Source organism: Eleginops maclovinus, chromosome 22 (genome assembly GCF_036324505.1).
Source record: "Eleginops maclovinus isolate JMC-PN-2008 ecotype Puerto Natales chromosome 22, JC_Emac_rtc_rv5, whole genome shotgun sequence".
NCBI lineage: Eukaryota > Metazoa > Chordata > Actinopteri > Perciformes > Eleginopidae > Eleginops > Eleginops maclovinus.
Genome location: NC_086370.1, coordinates 14,592,682 through 14,619,690, shown reverse-complemented (window position 1 = coordinate 14,619,690; position 27,009 = coordinate 14,592,682). Strand labels below are relative to the sequence as shown.

The following is a 27,009-nucleotide window of genomic DNA, read 5'->3' as shown; positions in this document are numbered from 1 at the left end:
GAGAAAGTGATTGCTTAGTTTTTGGAACATTTTTATTTGTTGAACATTAAGGCATATATATACAATCATATGACTTTACATCAAAATAGAATTTACAACCTAAACCTCTTTGGTTTTCATTATCAAAATAATATATAAGGCACATAGGGAGCATTTTGCATTTCAACAGTATTGAGTAACAGATTTCTGTGAGGTTTACAGAAGCTAGTTGTCAGAAAGCTCACCAATGATCTAATGATTGCATGAGAGTTTTTCTTGCAGATATTTAACCATCATGAGCAACATAAGCAAAAGCTTACTAGACAGGAATGTTTATTTTGAAGCTTAACAGGGTCTTGATTAACAGAAATAATCTATTATATTGTAGCTATCAACCTACATAAACACACAACATATAAACATGATGAACAGTCATCGAACGAATGCCTTAAAAACAAAACAACAGAAGGCAGAAGCATGCAGAGGTCATTCTGCTGTGAATCAAACAATGCAGCTTGGGTCGTAACGTTTTCCTGAGTGCAAAGTTCAGACAGATCAGTAAACGAGGAAGCAAGGACAGAAGAAAGAGTGTGACATTAAAAGAAGAGGATGCAAAATGGGGAAAATGCGACATGTGAATATGTCTTAGGGAGAATTTTACTAAAGAGATTCCTGTAGTGTAAAAATCGAAACAAGGGCTTTGTAGATGTTTCCTATCCTGCAGAAAGGAGTAATGAAAAGGTTTTTACACTACAGCCACACGAGCAGCACAGTCATTTGACAAAAAACACTTAAAAGAATGCATATTGCAAAACTAGTGTCACATGGTTTTACTTCAAAGTAGTAGCAGGCAGAGTTTAAGAGCTCTCCCACACTTAGCTACGCCTTCTTTGCAAATTTAAAGTAAAACAAGAGCTGATTTGGCAAAAACCTTGAGGTGATCGAACGTGGATAAAGAAAATGTTACAAGTAGAAAACAAGACCTCGTGTGAGCGGAGCAGCAACATCACAGCTCTGATCCAAAACCCGCAGTACGCAGTTTGACCAGTAGGGAGAAGCAAGACACCACAGGTGTGTGGACTATAGCAGCGTGCACAAGCTTTCCAACTCCAGTCTTTGTGACAGTATTCGTCCGAGACACAGCTTTGACAGGATGTAAAGCGGTTTGAATAATGTGCTTTTGAGCAGCTTAAACACTGGCACTACTGAAACCTATACCCAACATGTGGCCGGTTGTGGTGTGAGGGTTTGATATTTTTACTGAGAGAGCACCTAGTAACATGACCATCACTGTTGTAAACCCTCTGCTTGCTCTGGGTTTCCACCAGAGAGATCAGAGTGTGTTAATATTACACTGAGATGTTGAACATTTTCCAGAAATATAAACAGTAATCCTTACTCGGTATTACAGCACATCACAGAAAGTCAGCGAATACAAATAAAAACATTGGAAAATCTTAAAAAAAGGGAAAACTGAAAGGATTTGTGGGGCTAAAATAAAAATAAAATACACTAGAAGATAGAATTATCAAGTCAGTGTAGCAATTAGCAGGGAGCCATATTTAATGTAGATCTGTTTTGGTATTCCTGGCACTGCAGCCTCATGCCCCTGCTTCTCCAATATAAGCAGTCTGTAACCGCCCTGATGCTTCCATTCATCAGACGTTAACATAAACACAGAGAAACTCAGGGAAAACTTCAAGATAAGGCCGTGTGTTTTAGCACCAAGTGATATTTGGCTTATTCTGCTGTCAAGTAACATGGAGGCAGAACAGAGCATCTCAGTAACACAACAAATCCTTCCTTCTTCCCTTTTCCCGTAAAGCAGTGACAGCATGTGCAGCTTCCCCTTGCTGGGGGGGGAGGGGGGGATGCAGACCTGCGTTCATAGGAGCTGGGAACACGTGTGATGCCTGCTCACTAAACTCAATAAACCCAGTGCTCTGGCTTGAATTAGCAGGGACGTCTTTGGCCTCTGGACACTGTATCATCTTTCTTTCATTGTCTTTGGTAGAACGCTAGAGAGGAAGTCAAACACATTTGAGGTTTAAGGTCAATGTGGTGTATTTATCCCATCACAAAGGGGATGAGGCAACTATTTAGGTTTTAAGTCGTAACGTTTTGATGTAAATGTGGCACTGTTTGTGTTATGTGTGGTTCAAATAAGGACATAGTACAGCACACAAAGCATCCTGGAACCAAGACGAGTAGCTATTCAAACATCTTGTCATTAATGATGCAAATTTAAAACTATATTAAGTGATTTTGGACCACCCGCAGATGTAGCGTGGAGCATGATGATAATTGTTTAAATTGTATAACAATGTATTGCTTAATGTAGGATTTACTGAGACATTGTCTTACTTTTCTATTTGACAGTTTCTTTAAATGTATTGCATTTATCTTTATAAAACAAGCATGACCCTGCTCCCTCGTTCACACTCACACCCTCTTCTCTCTCTCCTCTCCGTCTCGCTGCTGTAACACTGTCATCCCGGCCGTCCAGCAGCCTTCACTCCTTAACGCAGATAATGATGCTTTCAGGAAGTCATCTGAAGTGAAACCAGTCCACTATTGAGAAATGTTTCAAGATCTCAGAGGAGAACAGCACATTTTTATCTGATTGATAAAATACACTTCTGCTTGTCACATGACTGAGCTGGGAGGAAGTCTGGTTTTACACTTGTGCAATGTGCAAAACGCAAAGTTCTTGAGACACCGAGCTCTGATGTGAGAACAATACAAGCTTAGCTCTCCCCCCTCAGGGCTGAAAAAGTAGACTCCACTCTGCCATGAGTGGCACTGGCCTGGTTCATTTCAAAGCTTCAGACGAACGCGGCTGGAAAAGAATAATTAAACTCATTCAACAACCAGAGTTTGAAAGGAAGGAACCATCTGTGTGGCATCACGGTGTGCCAGCGGGTTACAGTATGGACATGTTCTCCGGTTGGTGTGTGTGTGGCTGTGAGTGAGGAAGAGGCCCTCCCAGGGGTCCCAGTGCGTCCACCTTGTGTTCTCTCCCAGCGGGTCCCAGGGTCCCTCGAGCCAGCACCACCATGGTATCTGATGACATGCTGGCGAACTCACAGGCAAAAGTCCCGTAAAACAGCATGATGATGACGCAGAACAGCCACTCGAAGATGGCCGACGCGTGTTGGAGGACGAAGCTCTCCTGACAGAAAAACACGCCACCTGAAAACACGGTTAAGGTCAACAACAGCAAAGTGTGGGGAAGACATGAAGTCAATGTACCGAACGGATATCCTTGATCAGATATCAAACTCTTTGTTTTTTACAGAGATGATAACAACACAATGGTTTCAGTGCTTAGGATAAGAATCTGAGCATTTTAGGACAAAAAAGCGAATAACCAGAAAAAGCACTGCCTAAAAAAAGTAATGGGTTTGTGTTGGTCTGGGCTTGGGTTAAAGGTAAAGAGAGAAGAAACCTGATCCACGAAGTCCATTCTAGGTTCTATATCCATGAGTTTAAAGTTTAAAAGGCCATCAAACACCAAACACTGTGCACTGCTTTATAGCTTTAGGAAACTTTCAGTATCAGACGAGTGTATGGCACCACCACCTGATTTTGTTTTCACGAATCAACGTTACCTCTTCCACTCAAATTTATATTTTCTATATAATATTTTAAAGCAAATGTATGTTATGATATCATTTTGTCTTGAATCTTTTTCACAGTATATGGAATTTTTCACATTTTTCCTCTCGACGAAATGGTCACTAGCCATCGTTTGTATTTATCTTATCCATTGATTCATATTTCACGTCGTCTGCCTCTCTCGTTCCATATTGGACAGCCTGAGGAGCTGTAATACATTTTGGGTGCGGTTGAGTATGTCCAGTAGGCTCTAATTGCATTCTCGTTGATGTAGTATACGTTCAGGCTTTTTTTTTTTTAAGTTATTTTTTGGGGCTTTTTGCCTTTAATTGGATAGGAGAGTGACAGGAAAGTGGGAGAGAGAGTCGGGGTGGGATCCAGAAAGGACCACGGGTCGGGAATCGAACCCGGGTCGCCGGCGTACGGTGCAGGTGCCCCAGCCAGTTGCGCCACGGCCGGGGCCCAGGCTTTTTAAAAATAAAATCTGCATACTATGCAGACTTCGTACGTACTATAACAGTATGTCATTTCAAAGCACAGCTATCATTTTTAAACACACCACTCTGTAAAAAAGCAAAATGTCGTAAGGTATATAAGAATTTAAATAACATTACTCCTCAAAATGTCACGGTTTCACAGTCTTGACTGTGTTTAAAAGTAAAAGATAAAAGCACAGGATTTGACATTTAATACTGGACGGGATGTCTCTGTACTACGCTCAATGCTAAAGCCCTACACGGCCTTGGAGGCGGCCATCTGTCAGTGAGGATACTGAGCACCAAGGCGACGAAGGCCAGCAGGGTCATGCAGAGCCGGAGGTGGGCCACGTTGTACTCCCCCTGGGTCTTGGCCAGCCGGTACGTCAGAGCTGACTGCAGGCTCACAAACAGTATGCTGGTGGGGAAGGCGATGCCGGCTCCGACATAGTGGAGAACTTTTGAATTATCCACCTTTGGTAGAAAAGAGAGGAGACAAGAGGAGGTTATTAAAATGGGCATTACAGACGTTCATTTAAGTGGAAATGAGAAGGTGCTCCGAACTAATGACAGCAGGAAGCGACTCCACAAAACCCCTTCTTTTCCCTACTGGTCACAAGAACGATGAGAAACAATACACAAAAGAGCTGCTCAGGAGCATGTGACTACAGCTCCCACTGCAACACACACACACACACACACACACACACACACACACACACACACACACACACACACACACACACACACACACACACACACACACACACACACACACACACACACACACACACACACACACACACACACACACACACACACACACACACACACACACACAGATCGGTAAAGATAAGAGGTGCAATGGAATAGCAGACCCACATCTCCCAGGAGCAGAGTAATTCAGATACCAAATAACTGTTTTTTGTGGCTGGCGATGAATCGGTAAAGCCTTGTTGTGTTTGGGACAATAATGCTCCTCCGCTCCAAGTACGTCTCAGAGATCATTAGAGCAATAACCTAGAAGTGACTGAGTTTTGGCTCCTAAGCCACGAGTCCAATGACCCGGCGAGTACATGCTGAACATTCCTGTGCAGTAGGCTAATCCCTGAGTAAGATATCCATACAATCAATATGAGAAAACACACAGCCCATTAGTCTTATTTTTACAGGAGTAAAAAATAAATCACAGCATGCTCTCTCACACATGCCTTTGCTCAAACAGCAGTATTGTTTTAGCTTTCGTACTGAAGTGGCTGTTTCAAAAGCCTCTTTTTCTCCATTTACAGTAACTACATCAAACCGGCACTGCAGGGTCAGAGTGTTGTAGCCCTGCCAGTCTGTTACTCACTATACCCAGTAATGGAAACACACACACACACGCAGCACGCACGCACGCACGCACGCACGCACGCACGCTCTGTTCTCCTTCTGGCAACATCGTGCTTTAACTTTTTTCTGCAGAATGTTTTATTTTCTCAATTTTGAGCATCCTCTGTTCGTCAGGTGTGTAAAATCTTTAAGTTTTGGATTGATTTTGGAACAAACCAAGAAAGAAATTGTGTTTTTCAGGGCACCAAAGTAATCCGTTGCTGTTTATTGTTTGGCTGTTTTCACACTTTAGTAAGCTAGGACAGCGTGGGTTGGAGGTAAACTGGAAAAAGTGATAGATGGGGAGAGTGGTGAGGTGGACTGAGATGAGGCAGCAGGACATTAGGGGGAAGCTCTCATTAAGGCAACATCAGAAAATATACATCTCTGAGCCTCTGCCGTCAGCGGTCACTGCAGCGAAAAGTCACCAGAGTGAACCTGCAAGGTAGGTGAAGTATGGGTACCACATTTCAATAAACACATTGATCCTGTCAAGCAGGCTTGGAATTTCGTCATTTTAGGGGCAAAGCCATTTGGCCTTTTGTGTCACAATTTTTTTTAGGGCATAAAGGCCACATGCCAGGGCACAAAGGCCATTTAGGGAAAAATTAGGATTTGGAGCTTACAAATAAACAACTTAACTTTCTGATAATAAAAACACATGAATGACATGGAAAAACAATTACTTTTTACTACACTGCGCATTGAATAGAGTAGTTTTTCATTCAATGTGTGCGGCAAAAAATAAATCACAAGAGGAGCAAAGCGCTCGCAGCCCCACTGAAACATCATCTCATAAGTCAGAGCTGATTGGCTGTAAGTGTGTGTGTGAAAAGTGTAGTTATGCAGAGGAGACGAGAGGGCTTACACTACATCACCAGCGGTAAATAATACAAACAGAACATGAAAGAAGTTGACCATCTACTGGAGCTTTGGTGAGCGGAAGTATAGTTTATGTATCGATGGATCGATTGCTATTGTAACCACGGTGACGAGTGTCTGTGTTTTCCTACAGTCTGATGTTTTCATGCTGAGGCATCACGGTTGTTGTTATTGTTAAGTGTTGCTTTGTGATAGCGCTCTTTACTCCATGTATTAAGGTACAAAAAGCCTTTGTATATCTAAGTTGTTCGTGCCCCACCAGTTTTGTACATATAAAAACGCCACTGGGTGAGGAGAAGGGAGGTTCCTAGAGAGAGAGACGGGGGAATGCTATGGGAGAGCTAACGGTATGTATATGTGCGAGTAATAATTAACGTTCTTCTTTGTTGTTTTGGCGTGGTTCCGGACGACAGTAACCTGTCTCAGAAGTGAATAAACTCACGGACAAAAAGAGACACGAGGCCTCCTTGTATTCTTATAGCGAGACGCTGCAATGATGATTGAATGATGCGACGTATGACACGTGAGGTGCGCGCAACCAATCCAAGCTACAAGGACTAATGCAGTTCAAAGCCCAGACCACCGCTCTGACACTTTTAAAGCAACTTGGAGATTTTAACAGTAACAGGGCACAACGGCCATGGTGGCCGTAGGACGTACAATTATTTTCGGGGCATCACGGCCAGACCGAGGGGCAAAGAAGGCCATGGCCGTCATGGCCGCCGTGAAATTCCCACCCTGCTGTCAATATCAAAAAACAATACACATATGATCCTGTAAATGTGTGTGTGTGTGTGTGTGTGTGTGTGTGTGTGTGTGTGTGTGTGTGTGTGTGTGTGTGTGTGTGTGTGTGTGTGTGTGTGTGTGTGTGTGTGTGTGTGTGACTAATACCGAAAGTTTGTGGATAGTCAAGGATCTGAGGATGTACATGTGGGAACACGCCCAACAGAAATCCAGGTCTCTGCCAGCGTCAGTTTTCATTTTCCGGAAACTGAACCAAATGATGTAAATTGAAACTGTTGACTTCCAACCGTTTACAACACCTGCTGAACTGAAACAGAGATTTCACCACCACCTACTGCACAAGCGATTGAAGCTGACGGACAAAAAGGGGATCCTGAGTAAGTGCCTCTATGACATTTGTTAACTTACAGGTAATACTTCTGTCTCGGTTCCAGGCGAAGTGAATATATCTGCACTTTCCTTTTTGTTCGGAGTTTTAATCTTTATCGTTTTTGCACTTGTAAAAAAGCTGCTCTTCCAATTGAAACACGTTTTTAGAAACACAAAGCTGTATTTTGCTGCAGGTATTATGTGTGAATGTCTCCTTTCCTTTGGCTGCAGTTGAACAGCATTGATGAAGCAGTGAGCATCGTCTTTACGTCATCTTCCTCTCTCTTTTCCTCCCCCTGTCCCTCTGACGGACCTCTGTATGGCAGCGATGTGCTTTTCCATCATCTAGTTATGTGCTTCTCTGCCCAAACCATTGGACCACCTGACAGGAAAAGCCCCAGTGGCCCCACCACATCTGCTCTGCCAAAGCCTCTACGTAACCCACAGCTACACGAAGCCGTTGCCACCGCTCAGTATGGTGCCATGTTGTGTTTCTGCTACTTTCACTCCCTTTTCTCGGGTTTGTCGGATTTTGGCTGCTGTTTTCTCCTCAGCCTCCATGTTATTTGCAGTATGTGCCAGGGGATACCGGGTCATTATTTTTGGAGCCTGGGCTTCATTTTGCAAGCACAATTTGTGTCCTGTCATGTGGTTTAAAACGTTTATTCATCTTCAATGACATCTCTGTTTCCATCCCACTGGAATGCCTCGACTTTAAGCGATTTGATGTCTGTGAGCGAGGCCTGTGATTGGTTACAGACGGGGCCTCTGCCTCACACACACCCTGTCTGCCCTGCTCCTCTCCATGCATGGCCAGACCTGATGACTCACTTCCCCTCTTGCTCTTCCCGTATAATTCCTCCCAGTTCTGCAGAGCGGAGGCCCCAAAGGAGAAGCGGGAAGAAGGTGAAGACGAGCTCTGAACATTCTCAAACCAACTGTCACTGCAAACCTCTCACACAAACACACACACACAAGGATATTGTGTGTGTCCATCTTCCTCACATTTTTAAAACTACTGTAAGATGTCATCCATAGACTTCCACACCTTACAAACAGCATCAGCTCAGTCTGATCCTCTCTGTGGTCATGTTTTAACATGGTAAATCTATATGATAATGCCACATGAACAGTAACCCCAGGTAAAAACAAACCATCTTGTACTGATGAATCACAAGCAAATACAAAGTTAACGTTTTCAAGAGGAGAGGACATATTATTTAACAAGTGATTCATGTGCTGATTCTTTTTTCTTTTGGTCTATAAACTTTCAGAAAAAGCGACAAATGTCCTTCCTGGTGTCTCAAAGTTAAAGATGAACTGAACTGAAAATAATCAACAATGATAAAGTTTTGATTATGACAATTAAAAAAAAATGACACAAAAAAAAAAGTGTTTTAAATCAATACATAGCTTTTTTAAGCAACACAAAAATTGCGTTTGTTAGTACTAGAACGCTGCTAATTTTGATGACGTCACTGGCATGGTAGGACATTCTCTGGTAATAGGCAGCTAATGAAAATCAGTAATGTAATGGGTAACGCGTTTGAGCCCGTAAGGGCCAGACCTGTAGTTTCTGACTACCACCGGATAGGCCAACATACGATCCTACAAGACGATTGTGGCAGCCGGGTGTGGTTAGAGCGCCGGCTGCTGGGGTGAGGGGAGTGGCTCGGCCGGAGACCAGACAGCTGATCGGAATCAGGTAATCAGGCATTTAATATAAAGCATGTTGGTAACCTGGTTCTGATCTGTCTTGCAGTAGGCTGGGTCCTGGGAAGACGACACACCCCGTCCTGGCCTTGCCCGCTCTGAAAATACCGCGGAGCTGGCTGTGGTGTGCACATTTCTCGAACAATAAACGCTGTTGTTTTTGCCCAACCCCGAACGCTTCCGTCTCTTACCTTTTGTTTGAGCCATCCCGCTCACAACGATCAATTTCCACCTTCAACTCCACCCTCAGGCCTACATCGTCTGGGTGGAAGTGATTGGTGTGTGTGTGGGCGCTGCCAGAGCATGGACACTGCGCTGGAATCCATCTGCTGCAGGGAGGCAAACCTGGATCATCTGTTGGGTGCAGTGTTTATGGAGTGTTTATGCAGCCTGTTTGGTCGGAGTGCTAGCTTGAGGAGTTTGACATAAGACTGCTTCAAACGTGTTTCCCTAAGTTGGATCGTTTGGTCTCTATGTAGTTTGTTTGGTGACTCAATTTCAATTAATGCCGGATGTGTCAGTCTCAGTTTTGTTGAACGCTATAAAGCCTACACGCTAGGCTTTATTTGTGCGTGCGTATGAATATATATGTATTTTGTGTATGTGACAATGCCTTTACATCCAATCCTTTGACTAGTAGACTTGCTAGCATGCTGGATAACAGCTACACATAACTACCTCTCTATCCTCTGCCTGATGTGTACGCTTCAGTGCCCTGTCTCTGCGGCGGATAGCATCGGCGGTGTTTACAGAGCTCGATGGTATGTCTGTCTGCCCTGTGCTATAGCCCGAAAAATTAAGAAGCGATGGGATGGCATCAGGTTTCAGCCTGTTGGACCTAACCCTCACCAAAAAATGCTCGCTACAGACTCGGAATCCATTGGCTGTCAGAGGGTTAGCCAGTTTCAATGCTGCTAGCCATGAATTAAGGACTGGTTTGCGGTTTAAAGGTAACCTATGAAAATGTATACTGCTGCCAGCTGCTTTAGCTAAATACAGTTTGGTACTGCAGCCAGGGGCAATGCAGTAAGACCCCCCTCTAACCCTGCTGATTTGGTTTTCCGCCGACATGTCTGCTAGCCTAATCACCTCAGAATATATGGCTGTGCTGCTAGTGCTAGTTAGCCACAGAGTAGCTTACCATGCCAGATTGTTGAAATCCAACATGGCGGTGCCCATGTAACAAAAACAACACTTTTAGCATACCATTTTATCCCTTTTAACAAATTCAGTCATTTTAATCATTCCACCAATGATAAGAGATAAAATACATCTGTTATATCAGCTTTACTTCAAATTCTAGTTCAGTTCATCTTTAAAGGTGATGTCTTTTAAAGTCAGTTTTCTCAGTCATAAACCTAAGGGGATTCATTTCAGAGAAGATACAAAAGAGAGAAAAGAAGGAATATGAAAACACCATTTCCTGCCGTCTTTGCAAGAAATGCTTTATAAACAATCAAAATAATTTTCCTGTTTATCAACTTATCAATAAGTGGAGCTATAGTTGCAGCTCTATAATCTCACCGTTAAATGTTTCTAAAGGTACCGAGATCTTGACAAAAAGTCGCATTCATACATGTCGGTCACACACTGTTCAACGTTTTCTACAAAAAGTAAGCCCTGATGTATATACAGTGAACAAGTGATACACTCGAGGAAACCTTATTCTGCTTTATAATGAACGTGTTTTCATTCAAAACAGGAACTATAACACAGGATTTATTTCAGAACTGAGAACAACAAACCATCAAAACCCGTCTTTTCCCTTCTTGTCCCTTTCCCACATTATTCACTATAAACAGTCCATTATTTAACAGTTTTGTAACATTTGAAGGACAAACGCAAAATGGTAACAACATCTCAAAGAGGTATCCAGCCCTTTATCAAAAAATTTAACTGTGTCTATTTTATCTCTGAGCCTCGCCTCCCAAACTCCTCATTCTTACAAAAATACCAAAGATGTCTCATCAAAGTTACTTGTAGTCTGGGCATCGAGCCAGCGCTCCAAATATTTAACTTCAACAAATTCTTTTCCAAAGAACAAATATCTACCGGAGAGGAATTCAAGACAGTATTACTCTCTTTGAGTACCAGGAGGAGCAGTAGAGCAGCGAGTCTGACGGAAAAACAGACTTCAAAAACACCTCAATTAGAAATCAGCCTTAAATACAAGTGTGAGTGTGTGTGTGTGTGTGTGTGTGTGTGTGTGTGTGTGTGTGTGTGTGTGTGTGTGTGTGTGTGTGTGTGTGTGTGTGTGTGTGTGTGTGTGTGTGACAGATAGATAGCTGAGTCATGATAACAGGCCTGAACGTCATTGAGAAATCATCTAGACGTTTCGATGACAGGCAGTTCTGTTCTGGGCTGCAAACTAACGGTTACTTTTTATTGACAACAAATCTGCCAAATGCAACGATAAATGGCCATCTCAATCTTCCTGAATCCAAGGTCAAGTCACCACGCCATGTTTTTGTCGACCAAAAGTGCAAAACTCAAAAATACTCACCTTAAAATGATGTAAAAGAAATCGCCTCAAGTGTCACCCTTTAGTGTCACCGTCAGGGTCTCTTCTAATCCAACACACACGAAATGTCCCTTGGAATACTGTTACTAATCCATATTCCCCTTGTGGTATCATATTACTTTTATGCTATTTCATCTTCTCATAATTCTTCTATATTGGGCTTTGCACGTTATCTCTGTTTGATGAAAGTAAAGTGGATCCTCGTACCTGGAAGTTGCCCACCATGATGAGTCCAGCGGCACAGATCCAGCCTGTGGAGAGACTCGCTGTGTTGAGAACACAATTCTGGTGCTTCTCGATGACGTGGGCGTAGCGGAGCAGCACGATCACCATAACTACAGAAGAGAGACAAAACGAGACAGGGGAGAAGAGTCAGCGACGGCTGGTTCTGATGAATGATCAGACGGTTACTAACACATTTAAATCTGTAAGAAGGGGATGAAAGGTTATGTTTATTCTGGAAGAGTACGCTGCAGACTGCTGGTATCGTTATTATTTCACTGAGCCTGGCTTCAATTTATTTCAAACACTTGTACACCTCACTTAGCCAAAAAACACAAGACTGGCTGATCAAAAAGGCAAGAAATGGCGGGAAAGTGCGAATGCTAAATGGGTGGGGGTTGGTCTAAATGGTGCATGAGATTAAAAGAAGAAGGGAAACAAAGTACAGTGTATGGGACAGATGACTGCTGATGTGCTTATGGGCTGTGACTGGGGGTATTGTTGGTGCGCGGAGGAGCTGACCCCCACTTGGTGTCTCTTTGTTAGCTCCTCACGGATGGTGCTTGACGAGGGCTGACCGGGCTTGGTGAAAGCGGGGCAAAAGGGGGTGAGTTGGGAAAAGACGAGGCTGAGACATTTAGAGGGGGGGACAGGGCGCCCCTCGTGTCTTGACCTGACGCACATATATTTTCTTGGAGACTAAACTGTTGTTTTAAATCTGTCAGCATCTGCGCGAGAGACAGGCTTTAAGACGCTCCGAGCTGCCAAACGAGAATAAAAATGGAAACCTTGGTCACGGAGAGGAAAGAAAAACGTCAGCACGGGACTTAACAATGTCAAGCTTTGTCTCCATGAGTCAGGGTTTGGATACGCTGTGGCCCGCCAGGCTCTGAGCCAACGTCTCTTTGTGGACATTACAGTCACATAGTAAAACGGAGATTTGGAAAAGTTTTGAGTAATATCCTGTTAGCACAAAGTGTGAAAGGTCATGACTTTCTTCTAGAAATTTCCAAGAAAGTACAAGGACTAAACTTATGTTATTCCTATGAAGAAAACTTACTTTTTTGGAATATATAATTTATTGTAATCCACAATAAATAAATTAACTCATTATATTATTGTATTTATTGGGCAAAACATATACAACATGTCACATACAATGCAACAGATGCAATGTGTATGTCTATCTGGAGCCAATGTATTACCAATAATTAAATAATGTTATAAAAATGTATAACAATGTTATGTTTGTTCAGATCCTCAGGCCCGAGCTTTTACGTGAGTGCTGTTGTTTGTTTTCCCTCTTCTTGGCAGAGTGATTTAAGTTACCATCATGGAAAAATACAGCAGTGTCTCCGGGCTCGGAAACAATCTCATCTGGTTTTTTCCTTCTCTGTAGAAAACACTCTGCTGAAGAAAGTGAACTGCAGTTTATTTCATTCGATTAAAGCATCTTCGTCCAATTTACGCAGACTGGTTGGGTGCGGATTTTCTCTATTGAAACAAATGACTTCTCATCATCACAAATGGGCGTGCTTGAACTTGCTGGCATTTAGTAGTTTCTCTAAACGGATGTCAGGGATCATTGTTCCCATTACTCCATGAAGAAATCCTTCATGTTTAGGTTTCGTTTGTGCACTGTAACCTTTGAGGAACATTCTGTTTCTGGAATATTTTGAGGATGCATGACGTGATGATGAGTCACAGCATAAAGGTTATACATGTCTGAGGGGTTAGCAGCATGGCTGCACCCAACCTTGCATCAGACATTTAGGACCAGCTGCTGTTATAAACCGGACACAGCACTTAATAAATTGACTCCAATTCATCCATTCATGTACACAACGATACACTGATGGTGGAGGAGCTATCATGCAAGGTGCTGGCGTTGTGTCTTGATCAAAGAGACTTGTGGATTATAGAGTGGTGCAGGAACGAGTCCTAAAACCCAGAATTGAGTTAGCATTTTACTTCTTCCGGTTCCCTCGTCTCAAGAGTCCATGGGATTTCTCCGTAGGATTTTGGAAAATAGCTCGAAATAAGGTATGTGGTTTACACAAATTTAAGAGACGGATCAAGTTTTGTTCTATGACCTTAAATACATCAGCAGTGACCGCCCCCCCCACTGGTGATTTTTGAAGCGTTTACGTGTCTGAAAAACGATGGTTCTTAACAGGTGGCTGATTAGGACTACAGAATGTCAAGGACGTTGTACGTCATTACGCCGAACACGTAAACACTCCCGCTAAATTTGTTAGCTCATCTCTGTAAAAAGATATCAGACTGTTAATTGAAACAGCCGTGACTTCAAGTTAAATTCAGTGTGGCTAAAAGGAAAAGCTTTGTTAGGATCTTACATTGGCATGATGCTGAAGTTGTTCGACCCTGCTGTACTCAGCTGTAGTTGGTTTATAGCATAAAGTTAGCATTTTGCTTCTGGCGATTAGATTTATGATTCGAAAATTATAAAAGTATGGTAGACAGGTGGAGATTATCCGGCTGAACGAAACGTGCATTTATCAAACAGGTTTGTTTTCCACAGATCTTATTTTTTACAATATTCAAAAATTCCATGGAGCAATCGCATTGCTTTTTTGTCGAGGGAACCCATGCGTGTTGGCATACAAAAATACGTCATCCCTGCACCACCCTATATTTAGATGAAGATTTTTAGCAGTTTGATTGTGTTGTCAACAGAAGGAATGTGTGTACTTATTGCCATTGCTTAGTGTCGATCACCTTCCAAACAGATGCCCACTCCTTTTCTCTGAACTCAGGAAGCAGAGTCTTGGCTGAAACCCACCAACGCTACTCTTTTGTGGAAGTTGCCTCTCAACAGCGTTGACGTACTGCAACGGATGCTCAACCCTGCTGTCACACACCCAGGCGTACTGATGCAATCACACATGGACGTTAGCAAACGGTGCCAGCGCATATTCCCAAAAACGTCCCATCAGCCACACCACACCTCCCAGTTAAATAAACCCTGCTGTCCCCTCAAGTAGATATGTTTCTACCCAAACAAATGGCTGCATTCTCTCCCACAGGAGCACGCTGAGAAAGAACAACATGCATTGTCTCTGAAACAGGGTGTGTGTACACTGGCCGAGAGGTGGGAACTGCCTGGAATAAAAAACGAGTGTAGAAAAAAAACAAGTGTAATTATGAGGCAATGTGCAGTTCAGAGAGTGCAAGCTATCCCAGACAAAAGAGGACTCCTGAGCCGACTGTAGCAGGCACAAAGTGAGGCATAAATCAGTAGGCTAAGAAGCTAAACGCTCATTCTTTACAATAGCCTCTTGTATCGCCACATGCCACGACTGCTTAGCCTGCTTTGGTAGCGCCTTAATAACTTGCTTTACAACAGGTATTAACACGCGCCCAGCTCAGAGTCTTTTGACAGTGAAGAAACATGGTAAAAATCCCAAGGAGGCCCTCATCTCTGTAGCTGTATTTTAAAAAAGTGATGTTTTCTTCTCTTTTTGCTTTTAGAGTTGCACCTTTGTATAAGCAACATTATTTTAAACAGTTGTGGAGATTTGCCTGCTGGTGTGGGAGTCGGATGGATAAGAAGGAGAAGTAGGAGAAAACAGCAGGACGAAAGTAGAGTAAAATATTACATTTTATTTAATAGACAGTGATTTTGTATTCAGTATACCTGTATAATTCAATGTTGAATAAAGAGATGTTTTTAAAACATGTATTCTGTTTTTTCTGCTGCCAAAAAAAACCCGTAAACCATTGTTTAAATAGCAACACGATGCCTTCATATAACAAAGATATATAGTTTGAAAAAGAAGCTGTGATGTTACATGCCTGTCAGAAACGCAGCTTCATAAATCTGATGGATGGGGGGGGTTTTAAAGGATGTGTTGCAATCTACAGTACATGTTCAGCAAAAAACGGATCCTATTTCTAAGTGCAACAACAGGTGCGGTTTAATGTTCAACTTGTTCTGGTTCAGAGCTACACTGATGGATCAGTTAGGCTGATATATCATGGCAGGTATTTTGCATTGTAAATAACAAATACGTAACAACGGTGTCACCATGACATAGTACTTCTAGAGAGTCGTGACACATGGATTCTTTACATGAAAACATTTCCCACTTCTCTTTTTGAACGCACACACGTTATAGCTCTGAGCTGAACACACTTACTAAGAACAGAATACCACCTGAATCAAGGCAGAGTTAACATTCAAAGACAGGAAATATACAAATTTGTGTCGCTTTTGTTTGGCTTTATGAACTGAAATGCCAAATTGTTTGTCATATACATTGTGAAGTTGCCTCTTAATTGTATATTTTTAATTGAATACCTGGGGACTGAGAAACAGCATTTCGATCTTGCTGTCTGTACACACACATTGAAAGATTGACAATAAAGTTGACTTTGACTTAACTTTTTTTCTAAATCTATTGGTCTACATTTGTGTATACTTAACAGCTTTTCATTTAGCTCACACTTTAATCGTGCGACTTACAATAGAGGAATCAACTATGAATGACTCAAAACAGCAGGAATCCTGCATAAGACACACCATTTTGAGTGCTAGTGCATTCGCTTAGAATAAGTGCTGGATACGGAGATTCCACTTTTCGTTTCTCCCGTGCTTAGCCTTCCTGTCTTCCTCTTACACAGACACCTTTATGTGCACAGAGGCGACAGGCTGACCTGCTGGGGTTCAGAGGTCACAGTTTGCTAACAGAGCTGCTCTAATGTGAGACTTTCACTGCTGCCTGAGCAGGCCTTCACACTGAGCTGCGACAGTCTGCTCCCTGGAGCTCTCACGCATAGTCTCACTCTATATAAACACACACACACACACACACACACACACACACAAAGAAAGGCTCCCCCTATTCTTGTCACAGCCAAAGACCAGAGCTGTAATTAAGATGTCAGAAACACACAGCATACAGCTTATTTTTGAATCTACAAGGATCATTGTCTCATCGGGGATCTTTCTCTGCCTGCATTTCAGAAGTAACAGCCGGCTGGTGACACAGGCAGGCCTTACATAGCTGCTAGAGGCAGGGAGGCTCCTTATGGGAAGACAAACAAGGCAGACAGACCTATCCCCTGCTTTATATAAGTGCATCCACACACCGAACATGTCTAAGCCACAGCTGGGAAACATTAACTGGATCAGGGTAGTGAGACACGCAGTTAACAGCACGAGCAGACTCACAAAACACACACACCTACACATGGGCGCTCAGTCCCTCCCTTTCATATCATGCATGTTTTACTTGTGCCTTTGAAAACACACACTCGTGCATGTGTTGGAGGCTGTATAAATCCCTCTTAAACCTTTTACCCCCCCTTTATTTAAAATGACTATGGTGTTCACTGGCTGTAGGTCACCGTGGTAATCTGACAGGTCATTTTTCAAAGGTTAACCAAGCTAATGCTTCTCTCAACTTTTGAGTTAAAATAATGGTTGATAATAACTGAATTTAGTACCAACAAGACAATAAACTAGTCTCCTCTGCTGATGTAGTTTGCAGAACAGATTTATATTATTGATATTTAATGAATGTCTTATAAAAGAATTGATGCCCCTTATCATCCTATATTTATGTACTTTGGATTGGATATTATACAGAACTATCAGTCGATCAACAGAATTTCTATTATTTAGAAAGTTCATTAATGATTTATGATAGAAAATAGCACTCGTTTGAATTGTGAGGATTAGCCTGCTTCATTTTGATACGACAGTAACCTGAACATGTAAGAACAAGAATGACTTTATTCATTTATTAATTAAACTGGGACATGTTTGTGTTGCAGCAGCATAATACAATACAAGGCATAATTAGAAATAAATAGAAGAAATAAACTATGCTAAAGTGTAGACACCTCAAAGAAGAAATACAAATAAACTGACATTAGAGAAAATATATGTATGGAGTTGACTGTGAAGACAAGTAAACTGTATTGAAATCAACAAAATATAAAGCAGGATATTATATACATAATAGTGCAATGAATGGAATATTCATTCAAATATAAATGTACAAGGTGAAGTGTAAAGTGTGAATGTTTTGGTTTGGACAGCATGTTGAAGATCGGACCAACTGTTGTATATGCCTTTAACTACTTAGTTATTATATCCCCATTACTGAGGGTGTTTGTCCAAAATCCCAAGGTGTAACTGTCTTGTAAAAAGCACCAACAGCAAACCCCATGATATCTGTATTGAGGTCAAACTGCGTGATTTCCCCGTGTTCCCCATCCCTCTTGTATGTATGTAAAATGTTCACGTGATGCTCACCCATGAATGATCCTGTGCTGCAGATTAGGCTGAAGAAGCAGCTCTCCGGGGGAAGGGTCCCACATTTACTGCGAGATAGAGAACACAGAAATAAATCAGAGACTGACAACAACCTGCGCACACTCCACAGCAACCGGACCGCTGATTCATCTCCCATGTTGTCAAGCGTATGTATTTCTGCTCAGGCAACAAAGGAAACAAAGGGGGGGTAAGGGGGTGGTTGGGGATGGCACACTTCCTCATATACCACCATTAAGGGTTTGACTCTTCACCTACTCCACTCTAGGAACGGGACATGTTTGTAGTGCCCGAGCTCCGGCGGCATGCAAAGCCAAAGCCTCCTCAGCTGACACACACACACACACACACACACACACACACACACACACACACACACACACACACACACACACACACACACACACACACACACACACACACACACACACACACACACACACACACACACACACACACACACACACACACACACACACACACACACACACACACACACACACACACACACACACACACTCTTCAGAACAGTGAGGAAAACGTTCAGTAAGCTTATTCTCACACGCATGCCTTTGAAATGATTATGTGATGCATTTAAGATTTGAGTGAGTATTTTGTATATTTGGTGGATTTTTTTGGACATACATTTCCGTCAATAACCGACACACTCAAACAGTACATGCTGTAGCTGAATATAACTGGAACATGTACATCTTTTCCACCTTCCCCCTTAACTGCAAATAACAGAACAGAAGCCCTGCACTGGTGAGGATGGTTAGCAACATTTTGGTTACCCGTAGTCCCATAAATAGTTCTACTTAACATATCAGTTTACATAATCTTTCGCGTTGTGTAACTTGTTGGCCGTCTCTTAACACTTTACTCCAGATTTGATCAACAAACCAAAGTATTCTGATTATACAATTGGCCTGTGATGATGAAAGCTCAGTTTGAACAAAAGCTGCACAAAAGAGCGGGAGTGTCTAGATTTCCTCCCAAATGTAAGCCGACGCCTCGGTGTGTGTGTGTTTATGTGGTGAAGTGCAGACCATCGCTTCACCTCTGAACTGCCACGGTGGCAGGCATGATACTCAGCCCTGAGTTATTCTCAGAATGCATGCACACACACACACACACACACACACACACACACACACACACACACACCACACACACACACACACACACACACACACACACACACACACACACACACACACACACACACACACACACACACACACACACACCTCCTTCAAGCTCTGTTTTTATCAACCATATCCCGACAGGGGTCATGCAAAAACAATTGGACAGTGTTCCTGTTTTTTAACCCAGCCGACAGAAAGGAGAAAAGGGAGACAGATAGAGGTGGGGGGGTGGGGGGTTAGTGTCACTGACCTGATGAGAGGTACATTGTCTAGCGTGCAGCACAAGGTTGGTCCGCTCTGCAAATACAGATCCTCCTCACATGACTGGTTGTACAACCTGGAACATCAAACACGCATGCTCATCAAATGCTCTGTTCATATTTACACACACACACACACACACACACACACACACACACACTTATTCTAAGCTGCGGAAATATTTGTACGACTCTATTCCTGCTGTTAAATCACCATGTATTCTTATGGAGTTTGAAATAAATAGTTCATAATGAAAATGTTCTATGTTTATGTTACAGTTATAACAATGATGTGTGTGAGAGTCGTATTGTGGCTCACAACCAGGCTGAGTCAAAGCAGGGGAGAAGCACAGTGTCAAACTGTACCTCTGCTGGTAGTCGTATTATAACCTCAGCTTGTCCAAAACAAACCCAGAGGAATAATCAGGAAGTGACTGACAGGGCATGTAGTGAGGACAATAACAAGTGTAAATAAACGTAGGTCTATGTTAATGTATTGAAGTTTATCATGGTTTATAGGGGCAGAATTAGTGTCTTTTTACCCTTTTTGAAGTAAATAACTAGGAAATAATGCCACTACAGAATGTACCAATGAAACTCAAACATCAGGAAGAAGGACAGGGACCAGGACATGTCCCTAGATTGAGTTTGTAGAATCATCAGAGGTAAAATAAAGCAAAATACAGTATGATTCATCAACATACCAGTTATCCACAGGGCAGACATGTTGATTGTACAGGGCCATGGCATACCTGGAAGAGAGATAGTTTGATTATCCAGAAAAAAAGCAGCAATGTTGATATATTATACATTGTCTCAAATCAAAGGAGTCATTCACAATAAGGTCCTAATAATAATAACAGCGGAGTCTGTATGTTTGCTGTTGGTTTAGAATCGGTTGTCTAGGCCAGGACTACACTTTGACAACCAAAATGTCACTTGATCGTATCCTGCCAGTCTGGCCTGCCACTGACTTTGTTAAACCAGTAGGGCCAGACAACCTGACATTTGACTGGTGTTGTCTCTTTATCTGGGGCTCGGAGGGAGAAAGGGAGGAATAACTGGCTTAATAACTGCTGATACATACAGTAGTGTTTGTTTAGTGAGGTCACTGACCAGCGACCTCCACAGAGAGGTCAACGGCCAGAAGATCAATTGCATAATACTACAGCTGGAGCACTGAATCAGCCACACTGGCCCATACATGCTTATTGAAGATATGTTGGTTTATTTTTGGATCAACGTTATCATCGATGTTGTGTTGCAAGATGTCAGGGGGGGACCAAAGGGAAACTCTGGAAGGAAAAGCAATCGTCACCTTATCCCCTCGCTATTTATGAACAAACACGCTGTCAACACTGATCAAAATAAGACTTTTAACTGCTAGAAGAAAGAAAGAAAGACAGACGGTCAGAGACAGAGACCATCTATCCAGATTTGTGAAAGCAGTCCTGGTTCAGCAGGAGGTTAAATACCAATTACAAATGTTTCCAGGGTCGAGAGTATCCTTATCAGTCTTAGGACGACAAAGTGATATCATAAAGGCGCACTCACACATACCTGCTCCACAAAAGACAACAAGCACAAGCCCTCATGTCCTCACTCAAACTTTGGAGGGCAAGGCTCACACTTTAAAAATGACTTACTTCAATGTTATAAAAATATATTACCAATCAGATATATAGTTTCAATCAGGCTTTTAGGTAGGTGGGCGTCTGGGCGTCCTCTGGACAAGAAATTGGACGCCCTACTTTTAGGCAAGAGGCCCTAATTCTTTCCTCCACTGTATGTGATCAAAATCCGCCGATTCAAGCCGAAATCACGCTAAGCTCACAACTCGCGAATGACTCGCGGCATATTGCATTGGTCGATCTTCCGTGACGTGGCGTGGACGGGCGCTGTATTGGTGGAATATCTGATATCTCTTTAACCTTTTTCGCGGGAAGAAAGTGCAGCTAAGCTTGAAACTTTTAACGATCTTTACAAACATGACAGAAAGCCTGATAACTATTGGAGTATTTCGGAATTTCTCTGGCCTCTGGTGGCAATAACTGTCGATGAACCGGGGGAAAAACAACAGCAAAAACGTCAGGACGATGCGACCGGCGAGAACTGTAGTGGGGAGGGGGGTGCATGAGGAGATCACAATGTGTATGTTTCCTTTGAATAATAGGGAGCCTTTACTTTTAAAAGATCGATAAATGGATGTTGTTTGTGGAGAACAGTGTAATTAATTCCCACTATTGACATATTTACAGTTGATAATGTCCTTTATAATATTTGATTGATTTGATTTGAAGGCTAAATGAAAATTCTTTCTTCAAGTTACTGTGAAAGATGAGGAAAAGAGGAAGAACACAGACAACGATCTCCAGCTTCTTCCAGCAGAGTAGTCATGTAAGAATTGTTTTCTTGTCTGAATGTTCAAAGGTGTGAAAGGTCAGAAAACCATCACAAACACATAGCTAATACAACTGTAAGTGTCTTGCATAAATATAAGATATAGATTAACAAAATTGAATAAGTAGACATACAAGATGTATATGACAATTAAGTTGTACCTTTTAGTTTCAGTTACACTCACTGTTCTTTGTATTAACTTATGAAACATATTATATTGTATATCAATCAGTGTAATTATAATATGACCCGAAAATTATCTGGTCTTCCCCACCCCCGGACACACACACATACCTCCTCCCAGCCTCAAAATAACGTTGTAACAAAGACAAAAAAGTGGCTGTATTCCACAAAATGTGCATCTCAAATGCAGGAAATAGTGTTTCAGAGAGTTATGAATTTCAAAATGCTCGCGCATTGCTAGGTCATTGAAAAAAAAATGGACACCCTGTAAAAGAATCCTAGCTAAAAGCCTGGTTTCAATTATACTATAGTTGTGGGTACATCACTAAGAATATTAGGGCAAGAAGTAACCCCTCCTATCCACTACAGCATGTGGCTATAAAATAGATCTGTCAATCCAGTACTTTATGAATGAATGCGTTTCGTTTACAGGTGTGAAAGCTTTTTTTCAGTATTCAATTTGGCATTATTTCACAGTGTCATCCGCTTTGCATTGTATTCACTACACTGTAGAGGATCTCATTAAATCCTAGACATAAAAAGGTCAAGTTAAACGATCATTATTACCATAAAAGCCAACATCGAGACTTATACTGATAGATTTGAAAGGTCCCCTATTATGCAAAATGCACTTTTTGATGATGTGATAAATACGTGGTGTGTCAGTAGACTCAGAAAGTGTCCGAAAATACAACCCTCTCACTTTTCCTCCTTTCCGACCCACCCACGTAACACGTCCCAACCTATCGACCCCCATATACAGTCGTGAGCTGAAAGCGACAGTCACAGAATCAGCACTTCCGGAACAGGGCTGAAATAGAGGGGTATGAGGCGTGCTGAACACTTCACAGACACGATTTGTATAGATATTGCCCCACAAATATAGCATAACAGGAGACCTTTAAGCCCGACCCAAGGGGAAATAGTTGGTGTGACAAAATGTTGTATCTTTTTGTTGCTTCCTAATCTTCACAAGTCTCAGTCTCAAGATGAGCAAGTGAAGAGCATAATTTAATAAAGATTTCATTACTTCATTACTGAGGCAAGAGGGAGGCACGAGTGGTCGGCCTGGTTATTGGTTGGTAAAAGTCAGTGTGAATAACCATGTGAAAGTCATAGGAGCCAGATGCTACTGTTGCATAATGCAGCGAGGGAGCTCACTGGTGTGAGGGGAGTGTGGCCATCAGGTAGAAAACTTCCAGAGCTCCAATACACTGATACTAACGAACCAAGGGAGGAAAATATAGAGAGAGTAACTGCAGCCAGCTGTAGTAGTCACATTTTCCACAACTTTCAAGGAGACTTTTTTTCATGTTTGGTCAGCTTCCAATAATAAAACAGCAGCACGGCCTCTCTGGGACAGTTGTAAATAGCATGGTCTTTTTTAGAAATATCTGAAACTAAACTGGTGCCTTCTGTGCTCGCAGGAGTCTTAGTAATAATAGGTTTCTTTACATAATTACACCTCTACCGAAGCTCAGCCGTGGTAGTAAACTCTAATTGCATGGCTGGGAGTAAAATATAGGAGGAATAAACCATGCTGTTTTATTTAGGATAAGGACTTTAACAGAAGGATCTGGTGTTGACAGTTAGAATTCCCATAAAACTGTGCAAGAAAACAACACTCAGCTGTAGCGCCTGAAATGGACAGCACTTTTAAAATAAGGCAAAACTCAGGAAAGGAATCAGAGCTCCTGGGTGGGCAGAAGTCTTTTTGTACTCTGGGCATGGCCTCCAGATGCTGAGTAAAAGTCCTGCTTCCTATGACCGCCCTCCAATATTTACCTTACTCCCACTTTTTCGCCCGCAGTGAGAAAGGGAGTTACATAACATGTCACATCCTTTGACATTCCTCTGGTCTGCAAAAGGACCCTTGACTACTCTTAGAAACAAGGCGCCATTGTCGAGGTAACGGGAAGGAAACGGGTTTAAAGGGACTGACACTCAGCAGCATTGGGCATCTCAGCTCAGATATCTTACCGCCTCAGAAACACTTGTCAAAACAAAAAGACAATGTGCAAACTAGACCTCATTTTCACCTGCATGTTCTCCAACTTGGCATTTGTCTAACTCTGAAGCAAACACTATAGTCTAAAGCAACATTAGCAGCTCAACCATGTCCTTGCTGCAAAGCCCTGCACACCTGAACACACACTCCGGATCAGACTGAAGCAGCCATGGTCACACACACTAATTGGTGTGCAAGATCTCAGCTCTGGCATCTGATTACACTGAGAACTCCCCGAGCAACTCATCATAGACGACGACAATCTGGAATTAGGCCATCTGTCTCTCTCCTCTTTGGGGTTAGCATTCCTGCTCCCAAAGAAACAACAGAGCGGAGAGGGGAGAGCTGTCAGCCCAGAACAGAACAAGAAGGAAATCACTCCTTCCTCTCCGCTTCATATGCTCAGACAGATGTACTGCAAACCTGCCCGTCTATTTCAAAAAGAGGGGTGATAATCCCAGATCCTTCCTGGAGAGCGTTAAACATGCAATCGCCATGACTCCCAGGAATTCAGTGTAAATATGCAGTGTTGCTCTCAGCAGAGGCTGAGGTATCAAAAGGTTTTGTAATTTGTTTGAATAATCACTGCATGTAGTCTATGTCAAAGATCCTTTTTTTAAATATCAATTTAATTGTGAGGATATTATTTTATTAGTTATGTACACTGATATATTTTAATAAGAAAGATAAAGATACAAAAGTCCTAATTTTGCCTTCGTTGTGTATCAAAGAAATTGGCCGATGTCTACACGGGCTGAACAAGTGTGTGTTAAATCAGTTTTATGGTACTATTAAGCTGTTAAAGGGTTTATATAGAGTGCAATAGCTGGCCAAATGTGCTTTATTACACATTAATACATTGTGTATTGTTCCTGCCTGCAAAAATGTTATAAATCTGTCAGGGATAAGGTGTTATCTTTGTGCCATTTGGAATTTAATACAACCGTGCAACTGGACAAATATGTGTCTTTGGAAATATTGTGGGTTGGAGTGCGGAAATGAAAAAAAACGTTTCTGTTTTGGTTTGGCTGAGAGAAATGTTTTTGCATTAAAAAGCTGTATAATGACTAAAGCTATTATCACACTAACTTGCACTGAGCATCACTCAGTCTCTACCACAGCAGCAGACCATTGAACACACCTTTTCAGTTGCAGCTGACCTGAAAAGGTACTTGGTTGTGTTTGGTTTTGAGTTTAAGAAACATAAGTTAATGAAAGGTAATACTTACACAACCCATATCCCAGTGATGGTAAGAACTGGGAGGCTAACGGGCAGTATCATCCAGAGAGACATCTTCCAGCACCTTGAGCAGCCACTTTCTTCTTTTTCCTCTTTGGCCAGCCGAGCAATATCTGCTCAAGTAGTACTAACATTTAACTGAGTGTGGCTGACATCTGCATTGCCACCAACATTTTCATAAAGATGAAGGATAGTAGTTGGACAGGTGTGTCCTTTAGGCTGGTGAGCAAAAAGAGGAGGAGGGGAGAGGAAGTCAGGTCAGTACATTCACCTAATGATCAAAACGATAGGATGGAACTTCATTTATCCATGTGGGGAAATTCAGGAAAGGAAAGCAAATAGAATGCAAAAGAAAAATAAATCTTCATCAAGCTTTGCCAGTTCATCTGAAGAAGTCTCAGAAGCATATGGAAAGCATTCAGCAATTTACAAAGGAGGAAATAACATTACTAACAAGAGACCTGTACACCTTTTTCTGGACTTTTCTTGCAGTTTTTGGAGCTGTACAATGTTGTGCTGGACTAAACCTATCTAGTAAGTTATCCTATTTAAGATTTTAAACATTTTTTAGGAACTTTAACTTTGTTTTACTGTTTAATTTAAAATAAGTTTGATATATTATTGAAATGTAACATTGACTCAATTACTTCACTTTTTCAGGTAAATATGCTTTCCTTGAACACCAGCATGAATATGTTATTTTTAATTCTACAACTAAGAGGAACATATTGTATTAATATCAAATATTTTTAATAAATGATGATAAATAAAGGATTAGGCTACCAAGTAGTTTATAGAGCAAATAAAAAAGCTTTACCTTTAGCAGCTGCAATATTAAAACAATAATGCATTAAAAAAATATAGGATTCTGAGATCAGTCATCATGTATTTTATACTTTTACTTTTGCTACTTTAAGTATATTTATTTTTACTATTTTTACTTGGAAAAATATGTGAATGGGGGACTTTTACCTGTGTCAGACTATTTGTACAATGTGGGTTTACTACATTGAAGTTTTACTGATATGTGTAGTTAAATCTAATGTTGGCTTAGCTGCATCCCTTCTCCTGACACATGCTAAAAGCTGCGCACCTTCAAGTTTCTAGCTAGCAACAACGACGAACATCAGAAGAAAATGAGTGACTGACTACTCACCTTCAGCGTTAGCTAGCAAGTTTTTTTGCAGCTTTTTGGTAACTTTGAGTACGCCGAACACACCTCCGGAAGCCCGAAACTATTCCACACAGACGGGACGCAAATAAACTTGTTTTTATATATAATAATCCTGTCTTTTTTCCACCGAACAACTGAATCCCGTTGGCCGTGTTTCGCTTTGAATTAGAGGGGGGATGCTCACTCTCACAAGCAATCTGCCTCGATGCATTGCCGCCACGAGACACTCCACAGTATCCAGCTGTTAGGCTCCGCCCCCTCAGACCTGCAGTGTACGCTGCATTTAAGTTTGGTGGCGCACCAGGTGGGCGGCTCGAGGGCATAGACATAAAAAAAAAACATAAGCACTTGTTTATATGTCTTTTTTCCAGAAGTTGATCATATGGGTCGTTGCATTCTC

General features: G+C 41.9%; 1 protein-coding gene across 1 annotated transcript; it reads right to left on the bottom strand.

Moving 5' to 3' along the window:
- Window positions 1-14: 14 nt before the first annotated feature.
- On the bottom strand, window positions 15-26,829 carry zgc:154058 (Transmembrane protein 150A-like). Its single transcript, XM_063874490.1, has 8 exons — window positions 26,592-26,829; window positions 25,425-25,654; window positions 20,309-20,356; window positions 19,595-19,681; window positions 18,179-18,246; window positions 11,881-12,008; window positions 4,370-4,547; window positions 15-3,171 (listed from the first exon to the last, which is right to left on the bottom strand). Exons 2-8 carry the CDS (start codon window positions 25,487-25,489, stop codon window positions 2,903-2,905), a joined length of 843 nt encoding a protein of 280 aa, XP_063730560.1. The 5' UTR covers window positions 25,490-25,654; window positions 26,592-26,829; the 3' UTR covers window positions 15-2,902.
- Between the last annotated feature and the right edge of the window lie 180 nt (window positions 26,830-27,009).

What these genes read in the sequence shown, in the direction of transcription:
- zgc:154058 (XM_063874490.1), bottom strand. Translation starts at nt 25,489, where the DNA reads ATGTCTCTCTGGATGATACTGCCCGTTAGCCTCCCAGTTCTTACCATC. An exon ending in GTCTGCCCTGTGGATAACTG is followed by an intron (nt 19,682 to 20,308) that starts GTATGTTGATGA and finishes TTGATGTTCCAG; the next exon opens with GTTGTACAACCAGTCATGTG. An exon ending in TCATGGTGGGCAACTTCCAG is followed by an intron (nt 4,548 to 11,880) that starts GTACGAGGATCC and finishes TTTCTACCAAAG; the next exon opens with GTGGATAATTCAAAAGTTCT.